At 38.6% G+C, this 24,031-nt stretch overlaps 1 protein-coding gene across 4 annotated transcripts; it reads left to right on the plus strand.

The window, feature by feature from the left end:
• Positions 1-374: 374 nt before the first annotated feature.
• LOC146371942 (interleukin-6 receptor subunit beta-like) lies at positions 375-22,704 on the plus strand. Of its 4 annotated transcripts, none has more exons than XM_084954233.1 (16): positions 375-783; positions 5,708-5,980; positions 6,078-6,204; positions 6,309-6,481; positions 6,558-6,673; positions 8,389-8,415; positions 9,720-9,906; positions 11,096-11,178; positions 11,271-11,481; positions 11,613-11,777; positions 12,956-13,057; positions 15,113-15,256; positions 15,342-15,482; positions 19,175-19,259; positions 19,473-19,554; positions 21,700-22,704. In XM_084954233.1, exons 1-16 carry the CDS (start codon positions 729-731, stop codon positions 22,108-22,110), a joined length of 2,382 nt encoding a protein of 793 aa, XP_084810359.1. In that variant the 5' UTR covers positions 375-728; the 3' UTR covers positions 22,111-22,704. The 4 variants fall into 4 exon arrangements, with proteins under 4 accessions (XP_084810359.1, XP_084810360.1, XP_084810361.1 ...); XM_084954234.1 differs by having other exon boundaries at positions 6,081-6,204; XM_084954235.1 differs by lacking the exon at positions 5,708-5,980.
• The last annotated feature ends 1,327 nt before the right edge of the window (positions 22,705-24,031 follow it).

The raw sequence follows: 24,031 nt of genomic DNA on the forward strand, positions 1-24,031 counted from the left end.
GCCCTCTGTCTGCCTGCCTCAATTTCTACTACAACATTCAGGATATAACATGACATGAAATCCTGGATCGATCCTGGATCGATCAGTGGTTCAGGCTGCTGGTGGTCGTGTAATGGTGTGGGGGATATTTTCTTGGAGCATTTTGGAACGCTTAGTACCAACTGAGCGTCCTTTAAACACCACAGTCTGCCTGACAGACACAAGCCTGGAAACTGAAACAAAACTCAATAAAAACTAATGAGAAAAAAAACAAACAATTAACTCTGCTTTTGAGAATGTTGCTGATGTCCAGGTCATAAAATGCTCTTCTGCTATTGGCTGTGCGCCAGATTATACGAACTGATTTACCGGCAGTCACGTGTGGTTCGCGTGTCTCCGGAGCGGGGAGGTATTTAAATGAGCTCCCTTTCACGTCGCCAAGATAATAACAGACTGAAATAATCAACGTTTGAAGGCGGTTGAGGAGTTACTTCACTTCCTCTTTATCTCTCTGTCTTTCCAGTTGGGTAATACCTCCTGTTCAGTTCAGGGTTTGCTTCAGTTCCTGTTACATGATGGCTGAAATAAAGCGTTAGTTAGGAAAATGTGGCGGAGGGTCGGGTGCCGTCTATCATAACAGCCTCGGTTGAAGCCGTTGGGGTGCTTCTGTGTTGCTCAGCGGAATAACTGTCAGCTCTAAATGCATTTGAACAGCGGATTTGCCTGAGGTCTGATTACAGGATAAAAAGATGTACACTTTCCAACTTGTATTTATCCTGGCCGGAATCTCATCCAGTCGTGCTGGTAAGTCAATTTTAGCATTTTATGCGTCGCATAGTTGGAAAACAAAATTAAGTATTAAAGGGATTTCCAGATATGCTGAGCGATAAAACTCAGTTCTGGGCTTTATGGGAAATGCCCATTTTTTGTTCTACTTTCAGTTAAGAAGGGTAGCTACTCTTGCATGTGTGCTTTATTTGAAATAAATAAAAACCCAAATTTACCTACAAATATTCTCACTTTGAAAGAATAATAACTTCCAGCATTTTAAATAATTATGATCTGAAACAAGATCAGAATCCTAAACTTGTTAACTGTATCAGAGTTTTGCTTTGAATGGTGTTATATCTGTTTAAGTATGCATTACTAAGAATGACTCATTTTTCTTCTAAAAGCAAAGATCCGGACAGGTGGTAACCATATGTGGCTCCATTGATTTAATAAAACATCTCATTTTTTAACCAAAGTGAACAGAACCTGATGAAATGTCTGACAATCCTTCTCCGATTACTGAAAATCAACAAATATTCTACATGGAAGTGTCCCTGCCTGTCTAAATATTTTCCATGAGGACTAGAAGAGAAAAAAAATAAACTTATGCAATAACAAATCTAATCAGATTGAAAAGTTACAGTGCTTTTCCTTTCTAACTTGTACAAGGTTACACCTATTCTGGGAACTCCTCTAATGGTCTGTTGCTTTTCTTTATAACAGATGATCGCATTGTCCTTTTTAGATAAGTTAAAGTAACAACACAACAATTAAATATTGTAAAAATAGACCATCCTTCTTCAGTGTAACAGTTTTATCAGGAAAAATGTGCTAAATAATCTAAACTATCCAAACTACATTACAAACTACATTATTAACAAGTCTTTATACATGTTTTCCCAACTTGAGGGTGAGGTACCTCCAAAGGGCCAGGGAGACCTCCGATAGTCTCATTGATTCATGGGACTCAAACACCATGAATCAAAGGTAAAATATGTATTAACTCTGGCACAATATTCTTCACCGGTTTTATAAAACTACTATGAAATTATTTGTTAATGTTTCAATTCGATTCAATTCAATTTTATTTATATAGCGCCAAATCACAACAACAGTCGCCTCAAGGCGCTTTATATTGTACAGTAAGTAATGTTAAGGTTGTGTCTCTGTCATGCCACCACAGGGGGCACTGATCTCTTGGAAGTCAGGGAACAGGGTACATATGGTGCTAAGCATGAGAAAAGCAGCTTGATTCAAACCAGATGCGGTGCAATACACGTTTCAGACATCACACCTGTCTCAGAGGAATTTTGAAGATTTAGTTTGTTATTGTTCAGTCACTAAATGTGAGTCAGAGCACCAGGGATCATAGTTTTCACAGAAATTTCTCAGAAATTTTTCTTTTTAATTGATGATGGTGTAAGAGTTGATGCTGTTTGGAGCATGTCATCTTGTTTACATAGCAGACTCAGGGTCGTGTCAGATCGTCACGATGCTATTATTTGTAATAATGAATCTCAAAGAGCTCATGTACCGTTAATGTGAACTGAAATCTTTCTGTGGCTGCTTCACATAATAAGCTTTAAACCTGAAACTGTTAGTGAGCACTAACAGAAAGTATTGTGAATTGATAGCATACTTTCCATGAATTCCCCCTGAGGCATTCTGCAGTATGTTACAGATGCAAGGATGAGGATCAGGCGTAGGAACTTGAAATGAGACATTGTGGGAATCTGACTAAACTGCTTTCTGATCTAAATAAAGGTTCACAGGCTTCTAGATTTACATTATTCAAGTCACTGATTGTGATTGGGCCCTGGACCACCCCAGACTCTGTCTATTCTCTACTCTCAGTGCCCAAACAATAATCTTTTTTTTTAAAAATAACTATAAGCTTCTCTAAGGATGTAAGGCTTAGTCTACACAAAAACAAGCAAAAATTCATTTTTCACAAACGTCTGTTGAGAAGTGGATCATGGGTAGGTTTTCAAAGCGTAAGCTATTGCATTCCAATTAAGTGTTATTGTTTCCAGGGTTATGGCATTACTGGCCTGCTATGCTGCTTGTCTTACTGTAGCTAGCACCTGGGATTTTCCTGCTATAACTCATCAGAATGCCTCCAGTTAACACAGACATGGCAGTAAAAACTGTTTAAAATACTGAAGATATGTCCATCCTGCTGATTGATGATTGAGCTTTTCAGGATGATCACAGTTAAGACTCATTAAAAAAACAAAAACAAAACAAAAAACACCTGATTCAACGCTGGCTGTCTAAAATTGAAACTTCTGGTCATCAAAAAATAAGCTTCAAATGTTACATGGAACGAACCTGTTACAGCTAAAACTTGCACAAGCATGCCAAATTAAGTAAAGTTGTGAGCAAGCTATAAAGTCATCGCATTAGAGGATGGAATAAGCATGATGAGTTTTTCCAGGTAAGAAAACTAACCTGGGCATGGACGGTGTTATGGTGTAGCTTTGATGAAATTACAGAACGAGTCATCAAAGAAAGTCTTGTGTATCATATCGTATTCATTTTAGGCTGCTGACATACTTGATTGACTCATTCATCTCAGTTGCGAAACTCCTACATTGCAGCAAACAGTGCAAGAACAGCAAGAATAAGAAAAAGATTTTTCTTGATAGCTTTGCATTATTCTGGATGTTACACTGGTTATTTTTGCATTTCGAATGCAATAGATTAATGTTTTAACATTTTTAGCGATCGTAACTTTATTACATTTAAATCTTTGCATAAGATGTGAGGCCTAATTAACAAAACTTTCTCTTGTATCACATTCAGTCTCCAGTTTGCACAGATTTTTCTGCTGATTTAAAATTGTGTTGGACTAAGAAGTGGGATTAGATTACAGTTAGGTGAGCAAAAGTCTCAAGCCACTCCTCATTTATTTATATTTTCTTGAGAAAATGGGTAAATAACAAGCTTAAAAGTCAATATTTGGTATGACCACCTTTATTTTTCAGCACAGCCCAAACTTTTAGGAATAATTCTCCAGGCTCCTTGAAGAACATTCAAAGCTCTCCTTTGGATGTCGGCTGCCTTTTTGTTCTGTTCTGTGTCAAGATGATCCCACACTGCTCGATAAAGTTGAGGCAGATCCATGAATGATAGTGCTACATTGTGTGTTTTTATATCCTGGTATGCTTTCACTGCATTGGTGTATTTGGGATTATTGTCAGGTTAAATAATGAAGCCATTTCCAGTCAGGTGCTTTCCAGATGATACTTCATGGTGGATCAAAATTTAGTGGTACTTTTCTGTGTTTGGGTTCACATCTCAGGTCATTTTTCAGGTTTTTGTTAACTTTTTTCCTCTTTCTTGAGGACACGTTCATGTGATCATGTGCTGCAGAGTATCTTTTTTACTGCTTGCCACTTCTTCTTTTTTCCTCAGTTACTTTTAAGGACACACTGCACACTATGCTGACATATGCAGAGGTTTCGACTAATTCGCTCTTTGGGAACCAACTGGTTGATGCAAAATCCTATTTTATGGCTGTCAGACTGTGTTTTTAAGACTTTCCAAAAACCTAGAGAACTATTCCTTTTTTTTAAAGAAAAATGACAAGAAAGTCTGATTTCCTGGAAGTAAAAATACGAAGAAATAAGAATTGGTTCAAGAAAAAGAAAGGAAGCTGGGTAAGAAGAACCTCGTATTCTCAGAGAAGCAGACTATGACCCAACCCAAGTGTAAAAAAAACCCTCTGTACAAGAGGAAGTGTGGGCTAAATACAAAAAAAGTGAAAAAGTGAACAAACAGTCAAGGCTGGTATTGTTGCAGTAAGGAGTCAGACCCAAATGTAACACTCAGAAACAAGGGTTAAAACTAACAAGCAGCTTTATTGCTGAACTTCAACTAACCACAAAATAATGCAGGTTAAAAAATAAGAAATACACTCTTTAAAGAGGGAAAATCAACAAGAAGCAAGGACACAGCCAAGAGGAAGAACTGAGACAATATATACACACAGAATAATGAAGGGAAGGGAAACATGTGGGATCACAGCTGGGGCTCATTACAACTGACAAAGAAAATAGAACTACGCACAAGATACAAGTAAGAACAGACACCAAAATAAAACAGGAAAAAACAAAGCACAAATGCGCAGGCTTGACACAATGACAGAAAGGTGAGCAAACACTGAGAGACCAGACAGACACGGGGACACAGGTGAGGAAAGGGGTAAGAAAAGATAATGAGTTAGATAAAACCAGCCGAGAGATATAATCTCTCCACCGTGTCCTGGGTCTGCCCCGGGGGCCTCCTCCCAGTGGGACATGCCTGGAACACATCATCCAGGAGGTGCCCAGGAGGCATCCTTGTCAGATGCCCGAAACACCTCAACTGGTGCCTTTCGATGTGGAGGAGCAGCGGCTCTACTCTGAGCCCCTCTCGAATGGCCAAACTTCTCACCCTATCTCTAAGGGAGAGGCCAGCCACCCTTCGGAGGAAACCCATTTCCACCGCTTGTATTCGCAATCCCGTTCTTTTGGTCACTACCTACAGCTCGTGACCATATGTGAGGGTAGGGGCGTAGATCAACCGGTAAATTGAGAGCTTCGCTTTTACACTCAGCTCTCTCTTCATCACAACAGACCGGTACAGTGTCCACATCACTGCAGCCGCTGCACCAATCTGTCTATCGATCTCCCGCTCCCTTCTCCCATCACTCGTGAACAAGACCCCGAGATACTTAAACTCCTCCACTTGGGGCAGGGTCTGGTTCCTGACCCGGAGTGGGCACGGACGAGACCAAGACACCCATTCATGCAAGCGCTTTTTTCCTATGCTTTAGTGCTTTCTGTGAGCCAGCTGTTTTCCCTGTTTCTATGCATCTGATAACCTAAGCAATCCATCTGCCGGCTTCAGTTTTTGCTACAGAGACAAAAGAGTTTTTTTCAATTACCTTAATTAAAATGATCATTTCCTCCAGGCCCCAACAGCAACACCTGCAGTGTTTACCCTAAAGATCCATACATCAAAGCGGGAGAGAACATCACGATAACATGTCAGAGCGCGTGTGATGGCACGAGCAAAATCTACTGGAAACTGAACAACGATCGCATTGATGATAGCCTGTCCAGCATGTTGAACCGCACACACACAGTCTTGTCACTCAGAAATTTCACTCACCCTCGTGCGACATTGCAGTGCTATACTGCAGATACTCAGCAAGTCATCGGAGGCACCATTATAGAAACGTACTGTAAGAAGTCATTTTCTTCCATTACCAACATAAATATAGTTGAGCATTCCTGCATTAAAGGGAAATGTAGGACATTAATAACTTAATTTCTCTTCAGCAGCAAAACCCAGAAATATTTCATGTGTCCAGTATAAGTTTAATCAAGAGGAAAGCGGTGGCTTAGACAGCCTCACATGCACATGGGAGCATCACATGAATCTCCCAGTGAACTATACCGTAGAGAGGTAAGTTTTGTATTTTCTTTCTCTTGTGTATAACAACTAATGTAGATTTTTTTCCTTTGTTTTAATGCTTCTTAAATTATTTAATAGATTTTTCTTTCCTTCAGTGTTTTTTATAAAGAAGAAAATAAAACTTTACAATGCCACTCAAAGAAAACAACATGCACACTCACAAAACTAATCACACTTCGAGATGACAACATCACTGTTACCGTGAAAGCCACAACTCATCACTGGAATGTTTCCTCTGACCCTCGTACATTTGCGCTACTTGACATAAGTAAGTGACATGGATTACATTGCATATAACTATATTTATGAATGTTTTTGATGATGTTGAAATGTCTGCTACTCAGGTAAAAGTCTTCCCCCAAAGGACCTAAAGGTGACTGACTCTGCAGGTTCGCTCTCAGTTAAATGGCGACGACTTTCTCTTTTAGAGCCGTGTCGCTGTGAAGTCAAATGCAGGAAGGTACGTTGCTCTTTCATTACATGCACAGCTGCTCACTTTGAAGCAATAACAAGAATTAGTTACGACACTGCCATAAAAATGCTGAATGAAACACAACAGTTTCAATGACGATGACCACAAATTACGTCATTTTCATACATTAAACAGCAAGTTACATAAACAGATTTCCAGGAAGACAAAATAAAAAGGAAGTCCCAAAAAATGTGTCATCTCGATCTACAGTCATGTCAAAAAAAATTCTCCCACTGGAATTAAGAGAGTAAGCAGCAGCTTGATGCTGCTATGCAAATGCACTAGATTAACTGATGAGCAAGTGTAACTAGCACTAACATAATCAGACAGTCTTTCTAGGAATTAATTTCCAAGTAAATTCACCTCCAGGTCAAACTTTGAAAGGACTCTTCAGGAGTCAGTTAGCATGTGAAATTTTAAACTTAATGACGGCAAAATTAGAAAACGACTGAACAAATAAGACTTGTTTGGAAGGGATGCCAAGAGAAAGCCTCTTCTCTCTAAAAGGAACATAGCAGCACAGAAATGTTTGGCCATAATGCACAAGACCACCAAACACAACATATCAGCACAAACAGCTCATAGCAGCTGTCATAGGACCTGGGCCCCTTGTAGTCATTGAATCAACTATGAACTCCTCTGCAAGTATTCTAGAGTCAGATGGGACGAGTATATCTGATAGTTCAAGCTGTGCTGGAACCGGGCATGTGCAACAGGACAGTGATCCCAAGGACAGCAGCAGAGCTACACAAGAATGGCTGAATTTCTCTGAAAAAGAAATTAATAAAGCTGTTGCAATGACCCACTCAATCTCCAGTCCATCTGACTGAAATGCTGCGGCGGGACATTACGAGACAAATTCCCACAAACCTCAATGAAGCAATGTGAGAAGCATGTGAGAGACTGATGAAGTCAAACAGAAAATGGCTACTTCGACTTGTTGCTGTTAAAGTTTGTTCTACAAGCTATTAAATCCTGGGCTGTACTTATTTCATCTCATGTGTTGTGGAAGTTTAACTTAATAAAGCCCGCAGACAAACGGTGAGCGTAGCTAGCATCCTTTAATCAAAAAGAACAAAAAACCCAAGCTTGGTGGGAGCAGCCATCGCGGGGCAAATGACCAGCAGAGTCTCTCCTGAACCCAGAACAGCCCTGGGTTTAAATACCTTCTACAGAAACAAAAGGCAGTGCACAGCTGTTTACACTCCCTTGCTACCTGACACAGTGGTTGAAAACAAAAGACTCTTCCTGTGGAATTGTCTGCTTCCTCCCAACTTCCTGAAATAAAATCACATGGCTGTTCAATGGCATGAATAAGGTGTGAGACATTGAGACCTGCTAAAACCCAAGTAAATAATGTGAATAATACATAAATAAAGGAAATTCCAATACACATGTTAATAGTTTTTCCTAGAGTCTTGTGAAAGTTAATTTAGTTGGTTAAGCAATAATGTTTTAAAATAGTACCCAGTATGTGCCTTAACTAAAGATTTCTGTCCAGAAAAAAATTATATATCTAATCATAAACAGTATTTGCTTCATCAGATGCAAAAGTGCAGATGGTATAAACTGCTATAAAGCTGTGGAATGGGAAATAAAATACATTAATTTGTGTAGACACTATATAAGCTCTTTTTGTTCCTGCCAACATGTTTGCAATATTTAACCCTTCATGGCTAACTGGGGACTTGTTTCACTTCCAGGTTTTAGCTGGAGGAGAAATTGTCGAGGTAAGGAAAAGCTGGCTTATCTCAAACCTCTAATCTCTGTGGTATTTGAGGAAGGCAGAAATAAAAACACATTTGCTGCACAGGTAGTGAAGGTAAAACACTAATTAGATAACCTGTAATCACCTAAAAATCATATGCAGTGGTCCCTCACTATAATGCGGTTCACCTTTCGCAGCCTCGCTGTTTTGCAGCGCATTGTGTTCTGTGTCCTGATTGGCTGTAGACCATTATCAATCAATCTCGTGCCGTGTCTCCTGTACAGTACAGAATGCGTTCAGGTAGTCAAATTTACATAAATCTTCGAGCAGTAGCAGTGTGACTCTGAAGAGCTGTACTGTATGTTTGTAAGTTTTCTCCCCAACAAACTCAACAATGTTGACTAAACGTTTTTGCACCGTCAAAGGCAACCACGTGTTCCTTTGTTTTCATTCTATATTACTGGACTTATTTTTCTACGAAGGTTTGAACTTTGAGAGTGTTTAAACAAGAGATAAAAGTGTGAAAATGTTCATGCCTGTCTGAGAAAAGTGTATAAAGTGTGTAGTGAGGGGTTTTGACAGCCTTAAAACATTTATAATAATTGTAAAAAAACAAAAATAAACAAAGTTGGCTACTTCGCGGATTTCACCTAGAGCTGTACTGTATGTTTGTAAGTTTTCTCCCCAAGGGACATAAAGCTGTGGAATGGGAAATAAAATACATACATGAGGGACATAATGGATATACTGTGTTAGTTGGAAGAAACAAATAGAAAATAAATAAGCAGCATGTGATATTTCTATAGCTGAATATTTAGGCTGTATCCATAACTGACACAATTGATTTCTCAGTATATTCATTTTTAACTTCATTATAAAATATTTTCAGCATTCAATTTTGACAGCGATTTGATTCGAAAAGTTTCTAAGAATTAAAAAATATTATAATACTAATATTATAATATTCCTTTTAATTAAGTTACAATTAATTATCTTTAGATAAGATTAAACATTACTTTTAACAAATAAAAACATTCAGCTAAAGGATGACTTCTGGCAAATAGTGGTGACATTTGGCAAGAAAAGTATTTTACTTAATGTAATAAATTATTTAAAAAGAAATCTAAAACTCCTCAACTTCAAAAAAGTTCCTTGTTGCATGGGTTTTTTTTCCTGGATAATCAATTCAACAAAAAAAATAAACCTTTATAAATCTCGATTCTTTTTAAACATGCACCCTATAAATTTAGTGACTGTTGGTAAAAGCTTTGAGTATATTTTAGAAGTGAAGTGATGTTCCTAAGAAGAAATGTATGTTTCTCCTAGTGTGACCACAGTGAGACTGGAAACAATACAAGACCATATTGTCTACTAAATAAGGAAGCTAATGGGTCCATCACGATCAACAATGTGGATTCCTGCACTACCTACAGCTTTTCAGTACGCTGTGTTTTGGGGAAGGCCATCTGGAGTGACTGGAGCAAGGAAATACTACATGTGACCAAACTAAACAGTAAGCATGGGTGTAACTTTGTGCTGAACATGGGGGGGGGTCAAGATCTCTGAAATGAGTAAAGAAAATCAACAGCCTACCCCAAAACACTGGCACCCAAAAGGCTGCAGACCCTGAATTGGGATACAGCCCATGTGTTTGCAACAAACTGTTTATTTTGCAAATCGAGCTCAACACTGCCCCTAGCGTCCTGGAACACTTCCGTTGTGTTTTGTATTTTGTACGTGTTTTGTATTTTGTACGTGTTTTGGATTTTGTAAGTGTTTTGGAGTTTGCATGTGTTTTGTATTTTGTACGTGTTTTGTATTTTGTACGTGTTTTGGAGTTTGCACGTGTTTTGGAGTTTGCACGTGTTTTGGATTTTGTACGTGTTGTGGAGTTTGCATGTGTTTTGTATTTTGTATGTGTTTTGGAGTTTGCATGTGTTTTGTATTTTGTACGTGTTTTGTATTTTGTACGTGTTTTGGAGTTTGCATGTGTTTTGTATTTTGTACGTGTTTTGTATTTTGTACGTGTTTTGGAGTTTGCATGTGTTTTGGATTTTGTATGTGTTTTGGAGTTTGCATGTGTTTTGGATTTTGTAAGTGCTTTGGAATTTGTAAGTGTTGTGGAGTTTGTACATGCTTTGTCTCTAGGGGCCACCTTAGGTTTGAGGCCCTGAGAAGGAACATTATCAAGGAATGTTAAAGGAATGAAGTCTGAAACATTTTGAGTTGCAGGTTTGGACTTGAATGTGACAATTCAAAGTCAAAAGTTTAGTCTTTTATGCTGTGTAATATGACTGTAGTGTTTAAAAAAAATACCTCCAGAGAACCGATGGCATGTAACACGAAGATGAGGGTCAGTCTACAACTTCTGCAGCAGAATTACTAAAAATAATGAACTGCGATGGACTTGCGGTCTTTGACGTACCCCGCAGCTCACATCGAGAGAGCTTGGATAGGCTCCAGCTCCCTCCGTGACCCCGAACTGGAGAGGCAGTTCACAAAGTGGATGGATGATTGAATTATTCGCTGTAAACACGTAGTTGTTTGCAGCGGTTACCATGAGCTCCAGGATATTATTTAACGTGTGAACAGACACACTGCTTTCTCCTTTCTTGGCTTCAGACCAAAACCGTTGACAGTTTTCAAATATAATAATATTCCTACCTGTGTAAAATAGTTTTTCTTATTTTGACCTTTTACAGAGAATCATGTCAACCTGCGCTTGTGGAGAAAAGTGTCTGAACTGGAAGAAAATGGACTTAGAAAAGTCCGTGTCATGTGGAAGGTAAGGAAATATCTCATTGGTGTCTTTAAACAGCAGATTTCTGTATGTTCTGTCTATTTTTTTATGTGACAAGCTTCAAATTATCCACACAGGGTATTCCTAAAGACTGTGGAGGCACATTTAATTACACCATAAAACAAACTCATGACAGTGAACACATGATTGGAGGGAATTATACCTTCTGTGGCAACACAACTTGTGATGTTGTTGTAAACCAAGATGCACACAGAATAAATCTCACAGTCTTCCAGAATAAAGAAGTTCTTGTGGTGAAGTCAGTTTATGTTCCGGCCGTTGGAGAGAGTAAGTTTAAATGCTATTTTTAATGGGCAATTATTATTGATGTACCAGATTGCTTCAGTTTAATGGACAAAGGCTTTGCTGTGTTGTCAAGCAATTTGCTTTTTTTTTCTTTCACTTTATCTAATCGGCAGGCCTTCCTCAAGTTACCAACATCCAGACCTTATATGATGACAAAGTTATTAAGGTCAGCTGGATGGCTCCTATGCAGCCAGTCAGTGGATATAAAATTGACTGGACCCAGGATGGAAGTCAGTACCACTGGAAAGAGAGCGAGTACACGAATGTAACACTCAGCGGTACGTTAGAGAGCAGTGTGATAACGGTAAATTGATGACAGGCTGATAGATGGATGTTTAATAAATTCCAAGGAAGCAAATGTGGCTGGAATCTGAGTCATGCCGATTTATCGGCAAAGACATGATCCATTTGTGTCTTATCTTCCAGCATCACTGGTTCATGGGTGTAGCAAATTATGCATAGCCTGGGAGAGATCGATGTTAAAAGCTGCTCTGTAATCCATTATACATTCTACAGAAAAACAGTTATTTCTTGAAAACTGTGTCCTAAGATGTGTTGCAGTTTGCGGTGTTTCTCTGTGCTCAGTTGTTTTAAGCAAGCAGAGGAACAGCCAGGCTAAATAGATTTACTCACAATGTTTCTGTGAAGGTCTGGTTCCACGGACCGGGTAAAATCTGTTTTTTGTTTTTTTCTAAGTATCAGAAAAGACACTATTTTTCAAAGGTTAACAAACAGGGACAATCACCGAAATAGATCCTGTATTTGTATTCTTCATTTCCATTTAGTTTTTGTAGGTCTGCTTCAATAGCATCTGTGTTTACTTATGCTAGGAAGCTGCTTATTGTGAAGCTATTACTTAATTTTTTCTTGTTTATCACAGTTCTCACCCAAGTGCCTTTCATAGTGTCCCCACTTTTATTTCTTCTACATTTCTAACCCTGTAGTCATCTCAGGGCTTCTCAAATCTTCTCTCATAACTCTTTGGATGGCTTCAAACCTCAGATGAGGAAACAGATGACCTAAACTATTTAATTATAAACATAACTGTTAAAACAAATAAATCATTCTTATCCATTGTTGCACACATATTAAATCTGAAACGTATACTAGATTATAATAGATACTAATCCCAAGAAGCATTTCATCATATAAACAGATCATAAGAAGCACTTCACTTGGTGCACTTGGAGCTTTGGTATGTTTAGGTTACACAGCTTTTGGTACTTTAGTTATACTCTTGATAGGCTTCCAGCTAAAATATTACCATAGCTAAAGGCGGTATCATATAAAGCATAGAACAAATTCAAATTTGGCACTAACAGCACAAAACTCCTCTAAGGGATGCACGTAATCACTGTTGAGCTGTGTGGCTAAAAAGCTAAACAAGTATGCTGTAACAGTCACTTGCTAGTTTTCTGTCATCAGTTTTCAGACTAGTCTTCCCCCTCTCTTACAGGCCTCCAGGAAAAAAAGCCATATAATATCACAGTAACGCCCCTCTTTGGTGACAAGACAGGCCAGGGCACAAAAGTCCTTCATGTTTGCTCCAGTTTTGGAGGTACGTAATTCAGATGTTTGGATATATACACAACCAGCAAAGGTTTGGACACACCTTATCATTTAATGATTTTTCCTTATTTTCATGACTATTTACATTGTTCTCACTGAAGGCAACAAAACTATGAATAAACACATATGGAATTATGGAGAAAATTGTGCTGTCAGCGTTAATCTCGTTAAAAATGACGTTAACGCCATAACCGCAACCCATAACCGACTGGCTGCACGGTGCTAACGCATTAACGAGCTAACTGCGCTGAAGCGTTGACGCCGTGCAGCCCTCACACGGGGCGAGACGCGTTAACTCACTAACAGAGATTTGCGTTAATGCGGTTATGGCGTTAACGTCATTTTAACGAGATTAACGCTGACAGCACTAGTAGAAAACAAAAGAATGTGAAATAATTAAAAAAAGTTTTATATTTTAGATTCTTCAAATTAGCCAACCTTTGTTTTGATTACTGCTTCACACTCTTGGCATTCTCTCGATGAGCTTCGTGAGGTTGTCTCCTGAAATGGTTTTCCAACAGTCTTGAAGGAGTTCTCAGAGATGCTGAGCACTTGTTGGCCCTTTTGCCTTCACTCTGCGGCCCATCTCATCCCAATCCATCTCAACTGGGTTTAGTTCAGGTGACTGTGGAGGCCAGGCCATTGGGCGCAGCACTCCATCACTCTCCTTCTTGGTCAAATAGCCTTTACACAGCCTGGAGGTGTGTTTTGGTGTCACTGTCCTGTTGAAAAATAAATGATGGTCCAACTAAACGCAAACTAGATGGGATGGCATGTCGCTGCAGGATGCTGTGGTAGCCATGCTGGTTCAGTGTGCCTTCTATTTAAAATAAATCCCTAACAGTGACACCAGTAAAGCACCCCCACACCATCACACCTCCTCCTCCTCCATGCTTCACGGTATGAACCATGCATGTAGAGACCATCTGTTTACCTTTTCTGCATCACACGAAGACATGGCGGGTAGAACCAAAGATCTCAAAGTTGGACTCATTAGATAAAAGCACAGATTTCCACTGGTCAAATGTCCTTGTGTTTTTTGGCCCAAACAAATCTCTTTTGCTTGTTGCTTTTCCTTAGTTGTGGTTTCTTAGCAGCTATTTGATCACAAAGGCCTGATTCACACAGTCTCCGCTGAACACTTGATGTAGAGATGTGTCTGCTACTGGAACTCTGTGTGGTATTTATCTGGGCTCTAGGCTGAGGGGCTGTGAACTTGCGATTTCTGAGGCTGGTGACTCGGATGAATTTATCCTCAGCAGCAGAGGTGACTCTTGGTCTTCCTTTCCTTGGGCGGTCCTCATGCGAGCCACTTTCATCGTAGCGCTTGATGGTTTAAGGCGACTGCACTTGGGGGACACGTCTATTTCTTGTTTCTCTTTACTTAGCTGGTTGGTTCTTGCACAACTGCAGTAACCAACCAACTGATGGTCCCAACCTCATTAAGAAAGCAAGAAATTCCACAAATGTACCCTGACGAGGCACACCTGTGAAGTGAAAACCATTTCAGGTGACTACAACATGTAGCTCATCGAGAGAAGGCCAAGGGTTTGCAGCACTGTCAACAAAGAAAAGGGTGGCTACTTTCAAGAATCTTAAATATAAGACATATTTAGAGTTATTTATCATTTTTTTCTTTGCTACATAATTCCATAAATGCTTGCTTCATATATTTGATGTATTCGGTATGTATAGGGGTAGGCAACTCCAGGCCTAGAGGGCCGGTGTCCTGGAGGCTTTAGATCTCACCTTGGGTCAACACACCTGAATCAAATGATTAATTCATTACCAGGCCTCTGGAGAACTACGCCATGTTGAGGAGGTCATATAGGCTTTTAAATCAGCTGTGTTGGATCACATACACATCCAAAACCTGCAGGACACCGGCTCTCAAGGCCTGGAGTTGGACACCCCTGATGTAGAAAGTATTAAATATAAAGAAAACTCATTAAATTAGAAGGTGTGTCCAAACTTTTGACTCATTCTGAAACAGTACTTTTTAAAATGCTGTCCCAAGCTGATGTTGCCCATGTCGCTCCTACAGATCCAGACAGCATTGCTATCACAGTTGTACCTGGCCAGCGAGAAGCCTTTGTGAGCTGGAATACGAAATCACAGAAGGAATGCAGCGGTGCTGTTCAAAACTATACAGTCAACTACTACAAGGCGCAGGATGGACCGTATCTCAGTGAGTACGCAGCGCACTTGTGCGAAGTTTGCACACTTTCATATAACACAACATTCATAGCATTTCTTTAATGGGTTTCTTCCAGCTGTTACTGTGGATAGCAAAACGAGGAACGTCTCTTTGAAAGATCTGAGTCCAGACACCCAGTACACCGTCAATGTCGATGCCAGGGCTCTGACCGGAATATCAACAAGCAGTGATGAGAAATTTACAACCAAAAAATTTGGTAAGTGGTCTATAAGAGCTCTGACTTAGAGGAATGATTCAGAATGAGCCTGTGAGCAGATTATCTTAGGTTTGGTGCACCCAATACCACCCTGATACTAAGTTGGTGAATAATCAACAGATGCACCAGCACAATCATGCTTTGGCATGTCAGGCCAGTAAAGATTGTTATTTCAGTCAATAGTGACACAGTTTTATTTTTTTGTTTTGTTTTCTGGATTGAACAAAATACAGCAAAAAAATGTTTTTGCTTAATTTAGTCCATTCAATGTCCGTGTAGTTTTATTTATTTTATGTTTTTTAGCAATCTTTATATTTAAATCCACTCAAAACATTTGTGAGTTAAATAACTCAATGGCTGCTGTTACCAGTCATGAACCTGTGTTTTCCTACAGTCGAGCTTTAACCAAACACAGCTCAACTGACTCATAGCAGTAATAACAGCCTAATCCCGACATCAGTGCCAAATATTAAAATTTGATGAGCCTCATGGAAAATCTCTTTATGGCCTCGATCCAAAGCCTTTGTGTTTTCCAGCAGTTACCTTGGCATGTATCTAAGGACGCAAACAAATAGAAACATTCCTGAAAGTCAGAAACAGGATGCTGCAGTTTTACTGCTCTGAGACCCACAACAGCACTTATTTGCTGACGGCAGACTTGACAACTGCAGAAAAAGTTTAATAATTAATGACGGATCATTTATTTTCCATAAAATATTAATTGTTTTTACAGACAAAAAGGCGTGGCAGGATTTACTTCGCTGTTGTAATATTAGCTACAAGTCTATGACCATGGGCATTGCCATGGTCGAAATTGGTCACAGCACAACAGCAAAAACTGAACCAAAAACTCAACAACTACTCTGGTTATTAAGTGGTTGTGAATCTCCACATGCAGTCATGGTAACAAGAAAGTACACTCTCTTTCAGCTCAGGTTTTTTTGTATCAGGATATAATACAAGTAACGCAGTCGTTAGCAGGTCTTAAAATCAGGTAAATGCAACATTAAAGCAACTACAAAACATGACATATTATGCTGTGCCATTATTTATTTAACAAAGTAATCCAAAAATGCAGTGTACAATTAGACAGTGCAATTAGGAAAATGAACAAGTATGGCTTGTTTAGAAGAGTTGCACATGGCAGTTAGCTTAGGCATGCAAAGTTGCACCCGAACAAACCGAGACTTCCTGTCCTTTGGATGAAACCAAAGTGGCGTCATGAACTGGTCATGTAAGGCAGGCAGGAATGGACCCTAGATGCAGACTCATGGAGGTGAAAATGAACTCAGAAAGTTTTATCGGGTTTATTGCTGGATGGCAGTACTACAAAACTAACTAAATTTGGAATATACATGAAACAAAACACGCAGGTAGGCAGAACACACGGTGGGGAATGAGGGAGAACGCTGGACAGAGGGAAACAGAGGGCTTTAATATGCAAGGAATGACAAGGGAACAGGAAACACATGGGGAAGACAGCTAAGACAAATTAGACATGACGAGTGAGAGAAAGCAAAACTAAACACACTGAAGAGGGAATGCAAGATTTTCCACAATAAAACAGGAAACGATGGTGATGACAATGATGACAGGCTGAGGAACAAAGATAAACATGAAAGGCGGGGAGACATGAAATGAAACACAAGGATGGGAAACCAGACACAAAGACACACACAACCCACATAAACACAGACACAAAAAGAGGGACACAGAAGGACACAGACACAAGGGGAAATGTAATATTCAAGGAACTAAATGGGGAATATAAGAAACTCAAAACGGAATAACTAAGACTACTAATGAAAGTGACTCAGGTCTGTTGCCCCAAAGGATACAGGAAATGTGCTGATTTCCACGACATAGTCATGTCTGATTTTAATGCATTTTCCTCTAAACGCTTGATGATTACTGACGTCATGACTTTTAGCCTCATTGTTTCTGCAGAGAGATTTCTCTAGAACAAAACAGTAAAGCATTTACAGTATATAATTTAATGAAGAAAAACAGTATATACTTCTCTGCAGAAACAATGAGGCTGTATCCTTTGGGGCTACAAACCTGAGTCAGTCTTTTAGAAAAGTACGTGGTGCAGCGGGTTGACGGGAACAATGAGGCGACTGCTGAATGTTACAGGTGCCGTCAGAAAGCCACCAAAGGCAGATTACAGTGTATAGGAGTGATACACCAGGCTTGTGATGTTCTCCTTTATAGTGGACAGAAATTATCTTTTGGAGTGGAACAAATAATTTGTGTGGCATCTTATTTAATGAAGAACACCTGATTGTTATTTAAATAGTTTGAAATGATCATTTTTAAAAAAAAAAAAGAAAAAAAAAAGGTAAAAGGTAAATGGCTGCAAATAACTTGTGCATAGGATTTTAAAATTAGCAATTTATATTTGCATTTAAAGTTATGAAATATGATTCATTAAACATGTTTATGGTTTTTACAGTAAAAAATATAACTTTTTCTACTCTGATTTTATGTTTTTTGTCTAATTTTAGATCTATTGTGTTACTACAGTATGTCAAAATGAAAACATAACTGTAGATTCAGACATGTGAGGTTGTGCTGAAAAGAATGATACCAAACAAGGCAAAGTAAATAGTTTTTAAAGGTGAAATGTAGCAGAAAAATCAAAAGTAGTCAAAAACGGCCAATTATACTCTGGACCCAGAAGGTTAAACATTTTTTTAAAGTAATGCAATAGTTACTTTTCCTAGTAACATATTACTTTTAGAATCTTATAACTCAGCTACTAACTCAGTTACTTTTTTGAAGAAGTAACTGGTAACTATAATTAATTACTTTTTGCCCAACACTGGACATGAGAGACTGATAAATTCATACAGAAAACAATTACTTCACATTTGTGTTGCTAAATGTGTTCTACGAGCTACTGAGTCACGAGGTATACTTGTTTTCACACAGTGCTTCTTCATTTTCACTTTTGTTAGACCATTTCACAGTGTTATATGTCACGAGCTGCTGTTGATTTCGGGTTATATTTACCTAATTTCGTGACCTTGTAAGGATTAGATATTTGCTTTATTATGTCCTGATATACAAAACCTTATAGTTGCCTTTATTTTTTACATGACTGCACACAAACTGGTATTACCGAAGCTTGATTTTGTTACTATAAACAACACTTTAAAGTCATTTATTTTTATGTACACTTAAAATGGTACAAATGATCTATGTCTGCTGCTGATATCAGCAATTTAAACCGTGAGAAGCAAGTGTTTGAGTGTGAAGTTGATTGGCTCATTAGGGCAAGGAGGGCAAGAGGAAGAGGTTTGAGCCACCCTTGCGGTAAACACTTGTCTGTCTGGGTAGAACGTCACCCAGATAACAGTCAAGAAGTACCTGAAGCCGTCTTGACGTTGATTCACCTCCCTTTGGAACTATTTATCAACCATGAGAAGACACTGTGACAGATTGCCAGCTGACGGTTGATCAGTGTCAAAATATTTGTTTGCGTGCTAAGAACTAAGATCCTAACCTCTAATGTTATGACTCACTGGACTAGTATCTGAATTAAACCGAATGTTATGAACTTTTTTTTTTCTTTGCTGTGGTAATACTAGTTATTTAAAACTGTATAAATCCAGTCAGTGATTTTTTTTAAGAGTGTTTAATGTCTGTTCTGCAAAGTGCTCAATGATCAATTGAAATGTCTTTAACAGATCCGTGGCTTGTTACTGCACTTAGTGTCGCTGGAAGCTTTGTCATCTTCCTGGTGTTATTTCTCGGATTATGCTTTGCTGTTCAGTAAGTTTCCGTCTCTTTTTGTTACTGATGATTTGTTATGAGCTCCTTTTGAATGCAAACACTGAACCAAAAACATTTCCAGGCCATCAATAGTGGAAGACAGGCTCTGATGTGCTAAGACACTGTGGTCATGTTGTGATTACATTTTTGGCACCAAACACTTCTACAGATTTCTTCCTAACGATGTGTTAATGATGTGTGTTATTTGTTTAGATGGAAGAAATTCCAGGAGAAGCCCGTGCCAAATCCAGCCCTCAGCTCTGTGGGTGTTTGGGCGTCGCAAAGTCAACAAAAGGTGACGAGGATGTCATGGCCCTTGATTTATAATGATGAATTTTGCGGGATGGGGTGGTGATATTTTCACATGTAGTTTAGGTTATTGTTTCCTCTTCTCATTTTTACTTTGTTAGTTTGCTTTCTCATTTGTCTTCTTTTAGTTTTTCAGATTTTTTTTCGTCCCCACCATCTGTTTTGATTATGTGCACATCTGTCCTGTTTTTCTCCCCGTTTCTAATCCCAAATCACTCCTTGGTGTATAAATAGTCCAGTCGTTGTGTCTGTTCACATGGGTTTTCTAGATTTTCTTTGTGCTCATGTGTCTCTGCTTGTTTTTAACTTCACTGTGTGTGTTATTATCTGAGGCTGTCCAGTGGGATGCATTATATCTGCATTTATGTTGCTGAACAAGTTGCATGATTAAATTGTAGGTTTTTCATTGTCAAGCAAAAAAAGGTAGAAATACATCAGCTTGTGCTTTCTTCAATTGTAGAGAAGCTGAATGTTATTCTATATTTCTGCTAAAGTGACTACTCGGTAATTTACTTTAATTTCACATTTTACAGTGTGAGGGTTTTCTGTTTTACCTTGTCACGTGTGTCAGCAAACTGAGTCTCTCTGACTTTGTTGTGTTGAATGAAAAAAGCTGTTTAAGATGTTTTTTCTTGATCATTGCACATTTACCTCAATTTTCTGAGATCTGAAAAAAGATTCTGTGATTTAATCAAAAAGTTAACTACCAAAATGAAAGTGGTTTTCTGAATATTATCTTAAACAGTTTCCCCCCAGACTTCCTGAGGCCTATATTATAAAGGAAGTTCAACACAACCAAGCTTTCTTTGCCTTAGCTGGCTTGACAAAACATAAAACCCCAGTTGGAAATAAGCACTCAGCACTCTGATCAGGTTTATTAAAAACTATAAAAATTTGTATCCCACGGTCTACAAATTAGTATCCCACGGAGACACAAAAATCCCTTTAGTTTGTCAGAAATTAGTATTATGAAATTAGTTTGACTGAACAAGTATTTTTGGTATGTTCTGTATTTTTGTAGTCACAGTTCTAGCAGTGACGACAGATTAGGCTCAAGTATAAAAATATGCATACATTATTTGTATTACCAAATCCATATATGCACGTTTACAATGCAATGATGGTGCGATACATAGTGTGTAACTTTAGAGCTGGGCTTAGCTTTATCTCTAGGGGCAGATGGCCTTACATTTGACTCTATTCAGTGACTCCAAGGTGACTGTAAAATTAGCCCACATGAATATTTGTGCTGATATGCTATGTTTGCATAACTGCAGAGAGCTCTAATATGTTCTGATGGCACTTCAGGTTTGAGTATAGTCATGCACTGAAATACAGTCAAATGACATTGAGCAACATTTAGTAAGGTGCGATGTCTGTAAATTCCTCAACTACTCCCAATGATAATCTCCAAAATCAATCTTACTGGGCTGACGGATATCGCAGGCCCATGAATAAACTGTCTTATGTGTTTGCTCCATTTCTTCAGTTTTCATTTTCTGTAATTTGTCAGATTACAACTGAAAAATCTGATCTAAAAATCAAATGCAAAATTTGGTGGAATTCGAGCTTCAGCGATTAAAACAATTCAAGTTGGAGGATTTTAAATGACCCTTTTCTCCCCTCATGTTTTTTTATGATAGCCATCACGGTCCAGATTCATAAGCATTCATGTGCTGCTCTTTATTTACCTGTTGCCATGGGGAATCCTGGTATCAGAGCTTCACCGATGATTGCTATCCTCTTTCACACATGCATTCTTCACTCAGGGTGAACATAATCAGGGCTGTTTCAACTCTCTGAGTTTATAGCAACTCAGAGTTTATGCTTTGTTCCCGAGTTTGTTGAACCTGCTTTCTGGAATGGCACACAGATGTTTTACAGATGTTTTTTGTCATAGTTTGAAGTTTCTGTCTTGAACTCATTTATGTGTCCATGCACTGTGACTCCTTTAACATCTTCCCTCTTCCAGAGGTCCTCTATCCTGAGTTATCATGTCTATGTAGGGTTTAGCTTTCACTGGCTACAGAAACAATCCATGCCCGAGTCTTGATAATATATAAAAGCTGCTGTAATTCATCCTAGCTTTTTGTTTTACGGCTCCCTTCTGTCTGTGTGTTTGTATCCATAGGGAATCTGCTTCCAGCCATTCAGAAATCCATCTGAAAGCCACTGTGATACAGTATACCCAGAGAAAGCGCAGAGCACATCTACCCCTTCATTAGTTACAGGCTATGATACTAACACAGCCAGTGAATACATAGTGGACTACGCAAACTCAGGAATGACTCTTGGTCTTTATACGGAGGATGAAAGTCCAGTTGAACCTGCAAAGACGCCTCCCTCTCCTGGAGAATCCACTGCATTAATTTCCTCAGACAGCAGCACAGCCAACCCCTATCGAAGTCAGAGTTCTGTGGAGAGTCCTGTCCCAGAGACTGCAAAACTGAGTAAGCATGTGCCAGTAAAACAGCAAGAAAGGGCATTACTTAAGACCATATATGTCACATTAGACATGATTGAACAAGATCATAACAGGTGAGAGCAGTGAAGGTAAATGATGCAGATAGATTTGCAGTCAGTCAGCTGTGAAAGAAATAGATATGGTTTGATATGACTGTGTGTGTCATTAAGTTGCCTAGCACTGTGGAACAACAGGATACAAACATGTTTAACCGTTTTTGTGTATGTAGTAGCTGCTTTATTAGGTCATCTTAATGTATTCAGCCGTACAGCAAGAATAGGTTTCATTTAATGTGAAGAGATGAAAAGATTTAAGGATATGAATTATCACCACTGAAAATATGATATAGTGTTCCCAGGATTTAGCATTCTAGACATGCTTTGCTATGACACTGATCCTGGTTTTATGTATAGTCTGTATTGTAGTATTGTGATATTTTGTTGTAAATATTTTAGCCATGTATTATATGCTTGATGTTTGTTGAGGTGTGACTCGCTGCATTTTTTTTTGCTTTACCGCTTTGTGTCATTTGTAAACTGGAGGAGTCATTAAAATGTAAATTTTGTTATTGTGTTGATAAATATTCACCGCGCAGAAGCGTCTCTGCCATATGTCTCGTAAACAGACAAAAACAAAAAAGTATGAAATAAAGTGAATAAATGTTGTACTTGACACCCTGTTTTGTTATTTGATGACAAAATGTTTGAAGTATTCTGCATGTAACCATATATTAGTGTGAGCAAGGCTTTGCAATGTGCATGGCACTGAGTGTAATTGGAGAAACCACAGTACACATTCATAAGGAAGTGAGCCAGCTCACTTATATTTTCCACTAATGCACTGTTAGACTGGTGAAAGGGAAAAATGTGTTAATATTTCAAGATAAATTATGCACACATACACCAGTGTTCTGTGGTGTTGTGTGGTGTACACTCACCTCCTGCATGAATTTGGCATAAACAACAGGATTGGATATATCCTGTCTTGTATCAGTGGTGCAGGCTGCTGCTGCTGGCGTATAGTTATGCGGGAAAATTTTTCAATCACAAAGCTCAGATCATCTCAAAGTAATTTCTTCAACATGACAGTGAGTTCCCTGTATTCAAATGGCCTCAACAATCATCAGAACTCAATCCAAAATAGCAGCTTTGGGAGGTGGTGTTACAGAGGATTTCCATCATTGATGCAGTCGGCAAATTTGCACCAGCTGTGTGATGACATCATGTCAATATGAACCAAAATCTCAGAGGGATGTTTCCAGCACTTTGTTGAGTCTATGCCACGAATAATTAAGGTAGCTCTGGATGTAAAAAGAAAGTCCAATCCACTGTGTCATACGGATTTCTATCACTGTTTATTGTACTGCATATGTCTCACTTGATCTGGTTGGTGTAAAGAGATCTGCTGAAGTTGCCAATAAACTTTTGAAAACCTTTCAAAACAGAGCCAAAAGACATGAGACAACATGCAATAAAATAAATACTAGAGATACAGGATATTATATGTATTTTTTAAGCCAAGTAATATCTACCCCACAGCTAAAACAGGTAATCAATCAAAGACATGTAAATCTGTCAAAATATACTAAAAGAAAGGTATGAAATATAAAGACAGAAAGAAACGATTACACATTTTTGTGTATTGTCAACAGGTGGGGGAAATAAAAAAAGAACTAAAGGTCTACATAAAGAGGAGAGGAGTTAAACACAAATAGAATAGAACAGAATAGAATAGAATAACCACTTTATTGTCATTCAGAATATAAACCAGTTAGAATCAGAATTAAATTTTGGAGCATTTACTCACCATCGAACTGTAGAATATAAATAATAAATAAATTAAAATTTAAAGCAGTGTTGACAAATAAATAAAAGAATAAGGTAAGAACGTTTGTGTTTTTTTTCTTCTTTGTAAATAAATGAACTAGCTTTCAAGCTGCTGCAGCAACCATTTCAGTCCAAAGGGTGGCGATAATGCACGGATACGATTTGCCGCCGTA

Source organism: Perissodus microlepis, chromosome 15 (genome assembly GCF_051167445.1).
Source record: "Perissodus microlepis isolate ML-2025 ecotype Zambia chromosome 15, ASM5116744v1, whole genome shotgun sequence".
Lineage (NCBI taxonomy): Eukaryota > Metazoa > Chordata > Actinopteri > Cichliformes > Cichlidae > Perissodus > Perissodus microlepis.

Bases quoted from the DNA above. Each gene is read 5' to 3' on its own strand.
- LOC146371942 (XM_084954233.1), top strand. From the start codon at position 729: ATGTACACTTTCCAACTTGTATTTATCCTGGCCGGAATCTCATCCAGT. The intron at 6,205-6,308 runs GTAAGTTTTGTA...TCTTTCCTTCAG, and splicing joins GTGAACTATACCGTAGAGAG to TGTTTTTTATAAAGAAGAAA. The intron at 9,907-11,095 runs GTAAGCATGGGT...GACCTTTTACAG, and splicing joins ACATGTGACCAAACTAAACA to AGAATCATGTCAACCTGCGC.